The sequence below is a fragment of the Mastomys coucha genome, unplaced genomic scaffold (genome assembly GCF_008632895.1).
Source record: "Mastomys coucha isolate ucsf_1 unplaced genomic scaffold, UCSF_Mcou_1 pScaffold1, whole genome shotgun sequence".
NCBI lineage: Eukaryota > Metazoa > Chordata > Mammalia > Rodentia > Muridae > Mastomys > Mastomys coucha.
In genome coordinates, this window is record NW_022196891.1 from 53,550,319 (window position 1) to 53,566,412 (window position 16,094).

Genomic DNA, 16,094 nt, shown 5'->3' on the forward strand with positions numbered 1-16,094 from the left:
AGACCAGGCTGGCCTCGAACTCAGAAATTCACCTGCCTCTGCCTTCCAAGTGCTGGGATTAAAGGCGTACGCCACCACTGCCTGGCGAACTGTACATGTCTAACAGCAGGTTAGAGAAAGCCTGAAAGGAGGCCTCTGCCAGACCATGATTCTTGTACACAGACAAAGGACTTTTAAACAGAAAAAGCAGCAGAGTGTGGCAGCATACACTTCTAGTCCCCAAGTGGGAAGGGAGAAGCTCTCAGAGGCCACCTGGCAAGTTCCAGGCCAGCCAGGACTACAGAATAAAACTCCATCCTCCCCCAAAAACCAACATCAACTAAGAGAAATCTGCAGCAATCGCTACTATAAGAAATACTAAATAGGGGACATAGAAAAGGGGAGACATAAACACATGAAGTAGCTACAAGAAAGGTCTTTTTCCAAATACACAAAAGGGAGAAGCTAGTTACTATTCAATCACAGACTAAAGTCCTTAGAAGTAACAACCACTGGATATGGTGACACATACATTTTATCCCAATAGGAGTATCTCTAAGTTTAAGGCCAGCCTGGTCTACATATTGATTTTTAGGACAGCCAAGCCTACTTAATAAAGAGATGGTGTCTTTAAAAAGGGGGGGTGCAGAGGGGAGGAGGAGGAAGAAGAGGAAGAGGAGGAAGAGAAGGGAGAGGGAGAGAAGGAAGAGGGGGAGGGGGAGGAGAGAGGCCTCTACACACAGACATGCCAATGGGGCAATCTGATGGAGGCAATTCCTAAACTGAGACTCCTCCCTCTTCCCAGATGACTACAGCTTGTGTCAAGTTAACAAAAAACTAACCAATACACAGATAGCTACTTTTTAAAAGACAGAAAATAGCTGGTATTAGCAAGAGTGTGGTTTGGTGGGGGCCATGCCCTAGCAATGTGGCAGGCAATTTCTTGAAGTGAAAAATTGTACTGCCATGTGATCCAAGCAAGCAATCACATATCTAGGTATATACTGAAAACAAAAACAAAAACATTTATGTATTCATGCCCATGGTAGCATTGCTCACAACAGCCACAGCATTACAAAGGTTGAGAAACACTGCATTAAGGTATCAAGGGCAGTCAGATTCCTCGTAACAGAGTGGGGTTGTGGCTGCCTGGAAGTAGGGAGAGAGGGAAATGAAGAGTTGTCTAATGGATGGAGAGTCTCATTTTCAAGAGAAAAAAGTCCTGGAGATCTGCTTCTGGCCTTTACCACTCTGATTCCCGAACTGTAGTCTTACAGTGTATTTATGCACCCTGATTTAAATAACTATAATTTTGTAGAATATTTTGAAATCTGGTAGTATAATGACTCTTGCTTTAAAGGTTTTGCTTGGGACTACCTTGTTTATTTAGGATTTTATTTTGTTGTTGCTGTTCCATGTACATTTGTTGTTCCATATACCTTTTAGGGTTTTTTTTATTTCTTTAAATAATGTTATTAATATTTCCACAAACTGAATCACTTTGAGTAACATGGATTTTTTTTAATATTGATTCTTCTCATCCATGAACATGGGATGTATCTCCATTTCTTTATGTCCTCTTTAATTTCCTTCATTAAAATCCTATGGTTTTCAATTTTGATCTTTCATTTCTGATTAAATGTACTTACAAGTATTTTCTTTTCTCACCTAGAAATGGAATTGCTGTTTTGATTCAGTACTGAGCTGTAGCAGTGTTACTGGGTTTTTTTTTTTTTCTGCTTTTGTGTCTTGAAGTTGTTGAATTTATTAGCTCTATTAGTTTTATGGTAGAGTCCTTGGGGTGTTCTATATATAAACTCTGGTGGTTTGAATATGCTTGGCCCAGTAAGTGGCACTGTTAGGAAGTGTTGCCTTGTTGGAATAGGTGTGGCCTTGTTGGAGGAAGTGTATCACTGTGGGGGTGGGCTTTGAGACCCTCCTCCTAGCCATGTGGGAGCCAGTCTTCTGTTTGCCTTCAGAACTCTCAGCTCCTCCGGTGCCATGTTGACCTACACATTGCCATGTTCCTGCCTTGATGATGATGGACTGAACCTCTGAACCTGTAAGCCAGTCCCAATTAAATGTTGTCCTTTTAAGAGTTGCCTTGGTCATGGTGTCTGTTCACAGCAGTAAAACCCTAACTGAGATAGCTCATGTCACCTGCAACCAGTGACAATTGAGTTCCTCCCTTTCTGACCTAAATGCATTTATTTCCTTCTCTTATTTAATTCTCTAACTAGGTTTCCAGCATTATTTTGGGTAGAAGTGAGCATCACTGTTTGTTACAGGTCTTAGAAAAACCTCAGCTGTTCTTCCACTCAATACAATATTAATGGTTTGCTACAGGATGTTTAATCACACCCGAGCCCAAGATTGTGTTGTTTACTGGGAAAACCTGTTTCTAGTTGTGCTGTGTCTAAGCCCTAGCACATACCTTTAATCCAAGAGCTGTCTGTTTGAAAATTGTTAACAGGGTTAAATAAAGTCAACCATAGATCAAGAGGTGGAGTAAGCAACCAGTTGACAGGGAGTGAACATAGAAAAAAAAGAAAGCCATAAAGGGTGAGAGGGAGTCAGAAGGACAGACACAGAGACACACGGGAAGTAGATGGGAGGGACATTCAGTTTGGAATATTTCTGAGATAGTGTGGAGGAGGAGAACTTGCTTCTGGGATGTTGGCTGAGGAGGAAGCTCAGCTGGGTGCTGTCTCTGCCTCTCTGAGCTAGCAGGCTCTCACCCCAGCATCTGGCTCCTAAGTTTTGTTTGTTTGGTTTTTTTTAATGTTTATGAGTACATTGTAGCTGTCTTCAGACACACCAGAAGAGGGCATCAGATCTTATTACAGATGGTTGTGAGCCACCATGTGGTTGCTGGGATTTAAACTCAGGACCTCTGGAAGAGTAGTTGGTGCTCTTAATTACCGAGCCATCTTTTCAGCCCCTAAGTCTTTATTGGTAAAATCAAACATTTGAGATTTTGCTAAAAACAGCAATGGTTGACTTTATTATATAACCTCTACTATCTAAGTATATACCTTCTGTTTTTATGAGAAAGTGGTATCACATTTTATCACGTGCCTTTTCGGCAGATACTAAGATGATCACAGATCACAGATCTGCCCTCTGTTCTGTTGATGTGCTATGATATTTTGTGCATATTGAGCCATCTTTGCCCTGGATGAATTGTACTTGATCATGTTAAATCATTCTTGTATGTAGCCCAGGCTAGCCTTGAACCTCTGGACTCAAACAATATTTCTTTCTCCTTTTCCTAAGGGACTACAGGCATGTGTCAATGAGTCTGAAAGTGGGGAATAGCCTTGAATGCATTGGCACATGACAACTTCCTGAACAGAGCACCAGTCATGTAGGCACTAAGATCAACAATTAATAAATGGAGCCAGGCGGTGGTGGCACACGCCTTTAATCCCAGCACTTGGGTGGCAGAGGTAGGTAGATTTCTGAGTTCGAGGCCAGCCTGGTCTACAGAGTGAATTCCAGGACAGCCAGGGCTACACAGAGAAATCCTGTCTCTAAAAACCAAAACCAAACAAACAAACAAAACAAACAAACAAAAAAACAATTAATAAATGGAAACTCATGAAACTGAAAAGCTTCTGTAAGGCAAAGGACATGGTCAAAAGGACAAAACAGCAGCCTACAGAATGGAAAAAGATGTTCACCAACTCCACATCTGACATAGGGCTGATATCCAAAATATATAAAGAATTCAAGAAACTAGACATCAACAAACCAAATAACCCAATTAAAAATAGAGTACAGATCTAAGCAGAGAATTTTTGACAGAGGAAACTCTAACAACTGAGAAACATTTAAAATGCCCAACATCCTTAGCCATCACAGAAATGTAAATCAATGACTCTCAGAGTCCATCTTACATTTGTCATAATGGCTAAGATCAAAAATGCAAGTGACAGCTCATGCTGGTGAAGATGTGGAGCAAGGGGAACACACTTCCTTTGCTGGTGGGAGTGCACACTTATACAGCCACTTTAGAAATCACTATGGAAATTTCTCAGAAATTTTGGATTAATCTTCCTCAAGACCCAGCTCTACCACTTCTAGGCATATATCCCAAGGATGCTTTACTATACCACAAGGACACTAGCTCAACTATATTCATAGCAGCTTTATTTGTAATATCCAGAAACTCCTAGCAGTGGGTATACAGAGGGGGAACCAACCATCCTGTAACCAGGCAAAACTTCCAGTGGCACTAACCAAACCATAAAAGTTTCAACCTACAATTTATCCTGCCCACAAGATGTGCTGGGGTAAAGGTGACACAGATATTAGGGGACTGGCTAAGCAATGACTGATCCAACTTGAGAACCATGCCCTGAGAGGGAGCCCACCCCTGACACTGCCTGGAGGGCTGGAAACTAGAGGGTGGATAGCCAAGAGACTTAGTACAGAACCAAACACAACTGGAAAAAAAAAGTCAATGAAATGATTCCTAGTGATATTCTGCTATACGTATATATTGGTGCTGTCTTAGTTAGGACTTTACTGCTATGAACAGACACCAGATCAAGGCAACTCTTATAAGGACAAAGTTTAATTGGGGCTGGCTTAGAGGCTCAGAGGTTCAGTCCATTATTATCAAGGTAGGAGCATGGCAGTGTCCAGGCAGGCATAGTGCCGGAGGAACTGAGAGTTCTACATCTTTATCTGAAGGCTGCTAGGAGAAGACTGGCACTCTTGTGGTTAGGAAGAGGTCTCATTGCCCACCTCCACAGTGATACACTTCCTCCAACCAGGCCACACCCACTCCAACAAGACCACACCCACTCTAACAAGGCCACACCCACCCCAGCAAGACCACACCCCCTAATAGTGCCACTCCTTGGTCCAAGCAAATACAAACCACCACAGGTGCCTACGGTAATTGTCATCAGAGAGGCTTCACCCAGCAATTGATGGAGATAGATGGCAGAGACCCACAGGTAATCATTAGGTGGCGCTTAGAGAATCCTGCTGAAGAAGGGGAAGGAGGATTGTAGGAGCCAGAAGGGTCAAAACCAAAAGAAACAAAAAACAAAAAAACACAGACTCAACAAACTTGAGCTCACAGGAGCTAAAGAAACTGAACATTCTATCAGGGAGCCTCCCTGGGACTGACCTAGGCCGTCTATACACATGTTACACATATGTTACACATGTGTTACACACACATTACACATGTGTTACACACATGTTACAGTTGTGTGGCTTGGTCTTCTTGTAGGACTCCTAACAGTGGGAGGGAGCAGGTGTTGTCTCTGACTCTGTTGCCTGCTTTGGGGACCTTTTACCACCTACTGAGTACTCACTTATAAATGAGCCTCATCTAGACTTACTGAAGTGGACATGCCTAGTCTTACTGCAACTTGCCGTGCTGTGGCTGGTTGGCATCCACGGAAGGCCTGCCCTTTTCTCAAGAGAAACAGAGAGTGGATGAGTAGGAGAAGTGGTTGGGAGGAGCAGAGAGGAGAACAGGGAGGGGAAACTGTAGTCAGGATATTAAAAATAATATAAAAATAAAACTATTTGTAATGTGCTGTTTGTATTGACAGTACTCAGGTGAGGATTTTTGCAAATATATTTATTAAGGATATGAACCTAAATTGTTTCCTGCTTTGCACATCAGTAAGAGTGGCCTTACAGAATGAGTTTGAAAGAACTATATCCTCTTTAATATCCTGAAATAATTTCATGGGAAATTAATAGCAAACATTTGGGAGAGAGAAGTCTGTGTTAGGGTAAGCTTTTTGTACTGTGTGAAGGCTGTCTGTGTTGTACTGTGTGAAGGCTGTCTGTGTTGTACTGTGTGAAGGCTGTCTGTGTTGGGGTAAGCTTTTTGTACTCTGTGTGAAGGCTGTCTCTATATATTCAGTTGTTGGTTGCTGTGCTGGCAGAGAGCTGAGTACTGGCCCGATCTCATTAGTACTAAGTCTCTGTGTCATTTAACCACTGGTGGATCCGGAAAAGGCCACTCTAATCTGCAGTAAGTCATCACTCTCCATCTGCAGATACACATGAGTGTGCATGTATGGTGTGGTGTCTGCCTGTGTTTATGTGTGTATGTAAATGCCAAAGGTCGACACTAGGCACTTTCTTCAATTGTTCTCCACGTATGTATTTTAGATGGGATCTTTTACTGAGTCTGGAGCTCACCAGTTGGTTAGACAGACTGGCCAGCAAGCCCTGGGATCCTGCAGGATCCCAGCATTGGGATTAAAAGCACACATCACCATAGATAGCTTTTTAACATGGATGCTGGGGATGTGAACACAGATGCCCATGCAATGCAGAAAGCGCTTCCCACACTGAGCTAGCTCCCCAGCCTCTATGCTTTTTTAGTGGAAAAAGATGTATCACCATCTTCCATGAAATACCTAATCTGAGGAATGTGGACATATCCTACTTTTAGGGTCCCTTTCATCTCCTGCTATTAGCTTACTTAAGGGCTAAAAGTTGAACATTTCTTGAGAGTGTGTCATCTCACAAGCACTAGCTAAAGGGAAGAAATATATAACGTGGACAGTAATACAAGGATCTGAACAGCTAACTGCCTGAAAGATGACAAAAACTCCACAGGGTGAAGAGTGGCCATGTTTTAAAAGGTGAGTACTAGTCACATAGGTACCTCACATAGAGGAATAGATCCCTGCTGCGTTAGTGATGATAGTGCTGCTTGCTGCTCAGAACATTTTCAGAAGGCTCTCAGTTCTATGAGTGAAGGAGTTTTCAGACCTCTGCCTTAGCCTCTCCTGATGACATTACTACATGAAGTTGGGAGACAGCATCTAGGCCAGAGTGGGAATGCTGGCCTACATAGCATATAATCATATGCTGACCATGAAATTAGACTTTTAAAATAATTACTGGTTTCTGACTAGGGTTAACAAGTAGTCAAATAAATCCCTGAAAAATCGGAAAGAGCCAGATACATGAAGTATAACCACATGTGAGAATAGGGCACATGAAAGAAACTAAGAAAATCCAGATGTATTTGGTAACCATCTGCCTCACCCTGGTGGGCAGCTAAGCATCTGTTGCCTGCATTATGTACACACGAATGTGCACACTTTGTGTGCACAAAATTACAAATTTCTGTCTAAAAGTAGGACACCGAGATCTCACACTAATAAAAAAGGTCAACCCATAAGGAAGTGACATGATAAACACAGAGACTCAGTAACAGAGCATCACGCCATTCAAAGTCAGGCTAGGAGACCACTACAAATCAATAATAGGTTACTCTAGTTTCCTATGTTACAAAAATGACTCAACAAAGAGATAGGAGGCTTGGATTGGTGAGAGAGCTCAGTGGTTCCAGAGGACCGAGGTTCAACTCCCATATGGCAGCTGACAGCCATCTGTAACACCTGTTCCCTGGGATCCGGTATCTTCTGACCTCCGCAGGCCCAACACATATGTGGTGCATACACGTGCATCCGAGCAAAACCAACCAAAACTCGAAGAGGCGACAGAATGGGGGAAATGTTTGCAACTCCTATGCCTGAAAAGTGATTTGTGCCCAGAGTAAAAGAACTCTTGCACTTACTAGTAAAAGGACAACACGCTCGCACACACATGCATGCACACACGCATGCACATGTGCACATGCAGGCAAGGAAGCAATCTGAAAAGGTACTTTCCCAAAGAAGGTACACAGATGGCTAAGAAGACTCATTACAATTTGGGTATCCTTCATTATCAAGAGCATACCAATCGAGACCACGATGAAACAGTATTTCACATCCACTGTCATAGTGAGATGGCCATAGTGGTACCAAGGAAGCAAAGATGTCAGAGCCTCATAATTGCTCCTGTGAATAGAAAACTGTGTCTACCTCAGAAGCTGTCTTCAGAAAGCTAAACACAGAGTCAAAGAGCCAAGAGTTCCCTCCAAGAGAAAAGGAGACAGAAAAGAGGGACAAACCCAAATGTCTATCTACACTTGAAAATATATACAAAATCAGGTATATTCATACAATCTGTCTGGTCATTAAAATGATGGAAGGCCAGCCATGGTGCAAATGACTGTAAGTCCAGCACTTGGGGCTGAGGCACGAAGACTACAAGTTTGAGGCTAAGTCATACCTTTAAAAAAAAGGAGGAGGAGGAGAAGATGGCAACAGGGGTTCAAGGTCAGTCTGGTCTATATAGTGATCTCAGGACAGCCAGGGCCACATAGACATGCCCTGCCTCAAAATAAGGGGAGGGTAGGATAAAAAATGGCACATGATGCTATGTAAAAAAGCATGAAAGGATGCAAGACACATTTCTCATTCCCATGAAAAGCCTAAATGGAACTGTATGGGACAGGACATGGATCTAGAAATAGGGTAGAGATGGGGGGGGGAGGGTAGGAAATGAGAGATGCAGGATGCAGGACTCTTAGTGAAATGTAATACATTTTGTAAACTCAACTGGTGATAGGTGCACAAGCCTGTGTATTTTGAATTCACACTTTAAACATGTGGATCATGTTATATATTAAACTATATCTCAGAAAAAAATGATACTCAATGCTTTATTTTGCTTGATAAAATTGTGGTAGTTCATACTTAAATTTTAGACTTTAATTTCTAATGAACTTTTTGAATTTTAATGGTATTCAACATTGTGATTACTCTTAAGATTCTTTACATTGCCAAGAATTTCATTTTCTTTGTTTTGCTTACCATGGTCACCATTTATTCTTATTTCATATTCTCTGTAGAATTTGCTTATGATTTTTACCATATCTTCCATGTACTCGTGCTCTGGTGGCAACAACCCATCCATACTTTTATGGCGACTAAGTATCCCAAACCCAATGTCTGTCCAGTTTTCCTGTAAGCGTTTGATCGCTTTGAAAGTGTCATATCGGGACAACAGAAAATCCCCTGTAAACTTCTCTTTCTCCTCCTCCAGCATCTAGAAAGTGAAGCAGAGAGAATAGTATTATTATTATGTTTATTATTATATTATTATAGTTTAAAAGAATTATTATTATTATTGTTATTGTTATTATTGTTATTGTTATCATCATCATCTTCATCCCTGGCATTCTGGGGGCTCACGGGTTGTTGTCATTGTCTGTGCACTTCTTCTAAGAGTTTGGGGTTAGAGACACTCAAATGCTCACTCTAGCAATCACCATCAATGGGTAATGCACTTAACTACCTTTCTAAGCTTCAGTTTCAGAATGTGTGAGGTGGAAACCACTAAACCTCCATCCTGAGCTGTCAGAAAGAATAAGATGATGTGTGGATTATATGTTCATCCTAACAGAATATTTAATAAACTAAATATGAATTATTATTATTCCTAATAAAGTACTGCCCAAACTGCCAAATAAATCCCTAAACTTTGCCATTTATAGAAAGGTAGACATCCTCATACCTAAAATAATTACAATCAAGTCATTCCAAAAGAAGAGGAAGTGGTATGCATCTGTAATCCCAGCACCAGAGGGAGAGGATGTGTTCTTGGACACATTGTGAGTTCAAGATCAGAAAGGGCAACTCAAGTCCTAATCTCAAAAGTACACACATGTACAAATCATTTCTTGAGCTCTGTATGAGATTTCATTAGGTCATGAGCTTGATATCCCTTCTTACATGAATTCAATGTTGTTATACATTTCCTTTGTCCCACTACTATACTATAACAGTAGTGTGTGTGTGTGTGTGTGTGTATGTGTGTGTGTGTGTGTGTGTGTGTATGTGGTACTGAGGCCTGAACCAGGGCCTTGCATGTGTCAGGCTCAGTGGTATTATAACATATCCCTGGCCATCATAATGGTGACTTAATTAATACAATTTATTTTCAAAGCTTGAAATTAAAAAAAAACATACTAATAATGTATAGAACTATAATATACACATAAACTATAATATACACATATTTTATTGTAATATACATAATAAAATACAGCTTGGCCTTAAAAAGGGTGTCAATTCTGAAACATGAATGAACCTTGAAGGCAATATGCTGAGGGAAATTAGCCATTCATAAATGGACAAATACTAGAATCATCAAATTCACAGAGAGTAGAATTATGCTTGCCAGGGGCTGAGGAAAAGCAAACACTAGGAGTTTTTGTTTAATGAGTAGCACTTCCATTTGAAAGCTGGCACACGTAGCAGTGTGATTATATGCCATGCCACTGACCTATACACTTTAATGGTTAAAAGGCAAAGCTTTATGTTATGTGTATTTTCCCATGCTTTATAAAAATTAATTAATTTTAAAAGTCCCATTTTTCTTTTCCACAAAAGCTATATTCAAGGAGAGCAGAAATGATACTTAAATGAGAATTTGACTAAGGATCAGAGGCACTCTTACCACACAGCCTAAGTTCATTTAGCCTACAAATCCGAAACAGAACTGAAAAAATGTTTAACCGTATTTTACAGGCTGTTTCTTTATTTTCTGTCATTTATCAGCCTTGATACCACATTTTAAAGCCTGGCGTGTGGCTTGGCTGTGGTGACAGCCAGCACTGGCACTCTCTGCTGGCAATGGACGACCAGACTGTTTTGAGAAAGTCTTACCTTTTGATACTCCCTGAATTCTTTAAGGACTACGAAGAATGGGCTTTTCTTATTAGGGATTATAATATCTTTTCCACTGGAAGAAGAAAAGAGCAAGGAAGGTCTCAGAATGAGGTATATGCAGAGAAAACCCCAAGTTCTCACATGAACAACAGCATGACCTTTTTACCTCTGCCTTCTTTCAGCATGGCCTCTGGACCGAGCATCTCTCCTCATGGGCCTTCCCCTTCAAGTTCACAATCAGAAATAACAAATTTCTGATTCTACCTAGCCAAGTTACGGGGCTTGAAGCCCTCAGAGTTTCTCTTTAAAGAGTGAGCTCTCATTTTGAGAAATCAAGACTGAGGTGTGCCTAAGAATTCCTGCTGAGCACAAATGCCAAACATTATAGGATCGGCCAGGAAGGCTAGTGGATATTTAAGGCAGCAGTACCTGAGGAGTCCCAGCTTCTTACCGGGACTCCCTGTCCTGTTCTCCCACATGTATGTACAAGGAGAAAGCTGGAAGGGGGTGGGTTGGATTGGTTTTTTCTGTTTGTTTGGGTCTTTTTTCTATTTTTATTTTTATTCTTTAATATTTTTATTTATTCTTTGTTTAATATTTTGTTTATTTTGTTTTTCAAGACAGGGTTTCTATGTGTAAACCTGGCTGCCCTGGAACTTCCTCTGTAGACTAGATTGGCCTCAAACTCAGAGATTCATATGCCTCTGCCTCTGGAATTAAAGACATGTACCACTACTGCCTGGCTATTTGTTTAATCTTCCCCCCTCCCCCCGAGATAGGGTTTCTCTGTGTAGCCCTGGCTGTCCTGGAATTCCTGTAGACCAGGCTGGCCTCGAACTCAGAAATCTGCCTGCCTCTGCTGGGACTAAAGGCGTGTGCCACCACCACCTGGTTTGTTTAATCGTTTTTAAAAAAACAAAATCATGTCCTTTTTGAAGCTTGAAGATTGTTTTATTACAGCTTGGAAAAAAAAGGAACAAGCAACCTGAAAAATCCCAATAGCTGTTGACAGGAGAAAGATAGACGAGAGAGGGAAAAGTTTTTTTGGAGCTGGGCATGGAGATTGTCCAGCAGCTCTAGAAATGGGGGAGGGCAGGAAGGAGGAAGAGGAAGAGGAAGGAGGAGGAGGAGGAGGAGGAAGAGGAAGAAGAAGAGGAGGAAGAGGAAGAGGAAGAGGGAGAAGAAGAAGAGGAGGAGGAGGAGGAAGGAGAAGAGGAGGAGGAAGAGGAAGATGAAAGGAGGAAGAAGAGGAAGCAGCAGCAGTGGAGGAGGAAGAAGAAAAAACAGGAGGAAGGAGAAGGAAGGAAGTAAGAAAGGAAGGAAAGAAGAAGGGTGGGGAAATGCTAACTAAGGTTGAAACCCACCATGACTGATAGCGTCTGGGCTCCTCCCTTCTTTATCAGGTTTTCTCCTTCTCTGACCTTGTCTGGGATATTCTAAGCTCCTATATGTGCCTCTACCTGAGGAATGTCATATAGCCTCAATTAATTTACAGGACCAATTTCTTTCCTCCTACAAAACCTGTTCAGCCAGCACCTGAAATTCCTGAAATGCTTCCCCATGCTAATGAGGCTTTCCAGGTACCTAAGTCCCCAGCCATTGACCTTTGCTCATCCTGGACGTCCCTGCTCTCAGTCCCCCAAAACTTTATAAGCCTTGGATCACCCTAAGTAAAGTTGATCTGCCTCCAGATAGTCGTCCTAGTATGGCTTATTCACAGCACCGAGACATAGGGCTTCCAAGCCCCCAGCTCCCACTGTCCTCAGGATTGTACAGGCCAGCGGTCCATGAGGGCAGGCAGGAAGACCCATAGGAAAGAAGGATGGAAGGGAGGGAGGGGTTAAACAAAAGCAGCAGCAGCCTGGTAGGAGGTAAGGAGGACCCCACAGATAAACGTTTAACACTGGAAAAGACCTGTGTTCAAGGTCTGTATGGAAAACATCGCTCTGGACCATGAATACTCTTACCTCTCGCAAACTCAGTGTTAGTACTTAATGATGGGGTTGCTGAGTTACCAAACGTAATGTAATAAAATCAGAAAAGCAAGATTCTCGCAGACCCACATGTTGTTGCTGAAGAATTCCTGCCATTTGAGGAGCCCAGCCTTCACAATTTGTGATTTTTCTTTTGTAGATTCCTCCGTGCGTTCCACATCCTGCTTAAATCTGTTTACTAACTTTTTCCATTTTTGTATCAACTTCTCCACCATTCCAAGGTCTCCAGTGTCCTAAAATGCATAGAATCAAGGTATTCACTTATTCACATAACAAACATTGATTGACATGTACCAGGCCTTTATTAATAGTGAATTACTTAAAGAATTCACAGGAAGTGGTCAAAAGTTGAAAAGATGTTTTTCTTTTAAACGCCACTATGGTAATGGCTTTCTGTGCTACATATTATTAGGAACAAGGATTTTCCTTTGCAACATGAACCTAGTTTCCCCACAGGATTTTTGCAAGGGCAAGGATAGGAACTGGAAAGCCAGGCAGAACCAAATGTGAATTCTAGACAGTGACATTACTTCATCTAAATTTTATATTTATTATCCATAAAATAAAGACCCTACTAAATAGAGGATTGTTTTAGCAGTTAGGTGACAGGAGCTGGAGAAGTGACATAGTAGTTAAGAATGCTTACTAATCTGCAGAGGGTTGCTCTGGAGTTCTGTTCCCAGCACCCATACGGGGTGATTCACAATTGCCTGCAACTGCAGTTCCAGGGGATCTGGTGCCCCCTAGTGGCCTGAGGGCACCTGCACACACATGGTATACAAAGTCACACAGGCACACACACACATAAATTTAAAAATAAATATTAAACAAAAATAGTCAAATGACTGGAAGGTGTTCCTCCCTCAGAGCCCCTCCTACTCTCCAGAGTTCTTTTTGAAATTTCCTTAATAAATCTGTGTCTGCTATGTTCAAAGGGAAGGGGTCTAATGACTCACGGGTGTGAGTTGTTTGACTTGGTGAAAAATACACTAAAGTGCCAGTTCATTTTCTCCATTGGAGAGCAATAAATTTTCTCATAAAATTATTTAAGAATGTATCAGTAATGTCTCCTCCTCCTTCCTCCTCTCCCTCTTCTTCCTCCTCCTTCTTATCATCATCTTTCTTTCTCTTCTCTTTCTCTGTAGCTCAGGCTAACTTCAAACTTGTGATTCTCCTGCATCAGCCCCCGGAGTTCTGAGGTTATGGGCATGATCACGACCCAACCACCACCTCTGACTTCTATTTTATCTTAAACACTAATAAATTAATAACTCTGGAGTGTTGTTAGATTTAGCTATATTTTTTATTACAGTAGAAGGCAATGCAATTAAGATCCCTTTTCCAGCTGGGCGTGGTGGCACACACCTTTAATCCCAGCACTTGAGAGGCAGAAGCAGGCGGATTTCTGAGTTCGAGGCCAGCCTAGTCTACAGAGTGAGTTTCAGAACAGCCAGAGATACACAGAGAAACCCTGTCTCAAAAAAAAAAAAGCAGAAACAAAACAAAACAAGAGAATCTATAGATTTGATAAAGCCAAACCTATGGCTTCAAAACTTAACACACACATCATTTTACCCATGACTTAAGTAAACTGGGATTTACCTTAGTTGACAGCATTATGATGAAATGCTTAGCATATTTATTCCAGCCTTTTTCACTAAGGTAGAGTTTTTTAGCCAGTATGACCCTATTTCTTTCAATTACCTATAAAAAAAAGTGTGCTAACATCAGAAACCTAAAACATTTTTTAAACACTAAAATCTACTTGTAACATTTTTATATTATCAATTTTTATCAGTATTACTTCAATCAAGATTACTTAGTTAAATAATTAAGTAATTTGCATCATAAATTTATACATTTCTAAAACTATTGAACTGGAAATACATCACAGTTCAAGACATATGGGCAAGATGGAAGACCACAAGCTGTCATCCAGATAAAGAAAATTCAGACTAATCCTAACAGAGAGGAAAGCTTCAGAATTTCACGGAGATAATGATAGAATACCTAAAAATTGTCAAGACAAATAAAAAATACAGCCCAGTAGATAAATGTGAGGGCCTGACTTTAAATACTCAAACCCTAAAGAAAGCAGGCATAAGAGTACACATCTGTACCCATGGCATTCCTGCAGCAAGGAGAGAGCTGGGTACAAGAAAGCCCTGGAGGGTAGGCAGACTGTGCCCAAGACAACAGCCCCTCAATCCCTGCACAATACCACTGTGCTACTATTAGCACCCCCCCTTTTCACACACACACACACGCATACATTATACACAAACTCATACAAACACGTGCGTGTGCGCACACACAAAAATTTAACATAAATTAATTCAGGAATCAGGCAAAAGTGCTCACTGCCACCGCCTTTTTCAAAAGAGTGGGTAAAGTCTTTGCTGGAGCAGGGATGTCCCTAAGTGTCCCTACTGCAGATGGCCCACACAGTTCTCTGTGTAACAGATGTGCTGATTTCAGTGAGAAAGGCCCCCACAGGCTCATATGTTTGAACACTTGGTCTCCAGTTGTTCGAACTGTTTGGGAAAGATTAGGAGGTGTGGCCTTGTTGGAGGAGGTATATTGCTGAGGGGAAAGAGCAGGCTTTGAAATCTCAAATTCCCTGTGTACTTTCTCTCTGCCTCCTGCTTTTGGATCAGGATGGGAGGCATTCAGCTGTTCCTACCACCGTCTTTGCTCCACTATCATGGACTCTAACCCTCTAAATTGATAAGCCCAATTGAATACTTCCTTTCCTAAGTTGCCATGGTCATTGTGTCTTATCATAGCCATAGAAAAGCAACTAAGACATATGGTGGTGCCAGAAGGTAAGATATTGTTGTAACTACGTGGGTTTTGTTGTTTTGTTTTGAGGAATGTGGAAGAATTTAGGCCGGGCAGTGGTGGTGCATGCCTTTAATCCCAGCACTTGGGAGGCAGAGGCAGGTGGATTTCTGAGTTCAAGGCCAGCCTGAGTTTTGGGACAGCCAAGGCTATACAGAGAAACCCTGTCTCAAAAAACCAAAATAAAAATAAAAATAAAAAGAATTTAGACTAGAACAGAGATTGAATGTTATGAACAGAGCTGAACTGGCCACTGTATTAGGAGGTTGGAAGATAAAGTGCTGAGAGCAATGTAGTGCTGAGAGCAATGTGGACTGTAAAGATGTTGCTCAAGAGGTTTTAGAGGGAAACAATATTAAAACCAAACTAAAGAATATTCTTGTCATGTTTTGGCAAAGTCTATGGCTTCTTTTTGCTTCTGTCCTAAGACTTTGCTTGAGGCTAAATTTAAAAGTTATTGACTAAATGCTTTGATAGAGAAGATTTCAAGACAGCTTAATATTGACTCATGTAATTGTTAATAATCACTTCTAAGCCTATACAGGTCTATAATGAAAATAAGCAAGTAAAGGGGGTAAAAAACCAAATGTACTTTGAAGAGAAAAAAAGCACTGGAAAAATCCAATGTTGGAATCAAGGCTTTGTTTTTTTTTTCTCTTCCTCCTCATCACCCCCTCCCCTGTAATGTCTAACCCCACCCCTCCGCTCCTCCCCTGTAATGTCTAAC

General features: G+C 41.3%; 1 protein-coding gene across 1 annotated transcript in view; it reads right to left on the reverse strand.

The window, feature by feature from the left end:
* The window catches only part of Axdnd1 (axonemal dynein light chain domain containing 1), a 79,475-nt gene that overhangs the window by 31,565 nt on the left and 31,816 nt on the right, over positions 1–16,094 (reverse strand). The window contains exons 13-16 of the mRNA XM_031385668.1: positions 14,129–14,230; positions 12,596–12,759; positions 10,530–10,605; positions 8,673–8,907 (exon numbers count right to left, since the gene is read on the reverse strand). Of these exons, the coding sequence (XP_031241528.1) occupies positions 8,673–8,907; positions 10,530–10,605; positions 12,596–12,759; positions 14,129–14,230 (577 nt within the window). The remainder of the gene's footprint in view (positions 1–8,672; positions 8,908–10,529; positions 10,606–12,595; positions 12,760–14,128; positions 14,231–16,094) is intronic.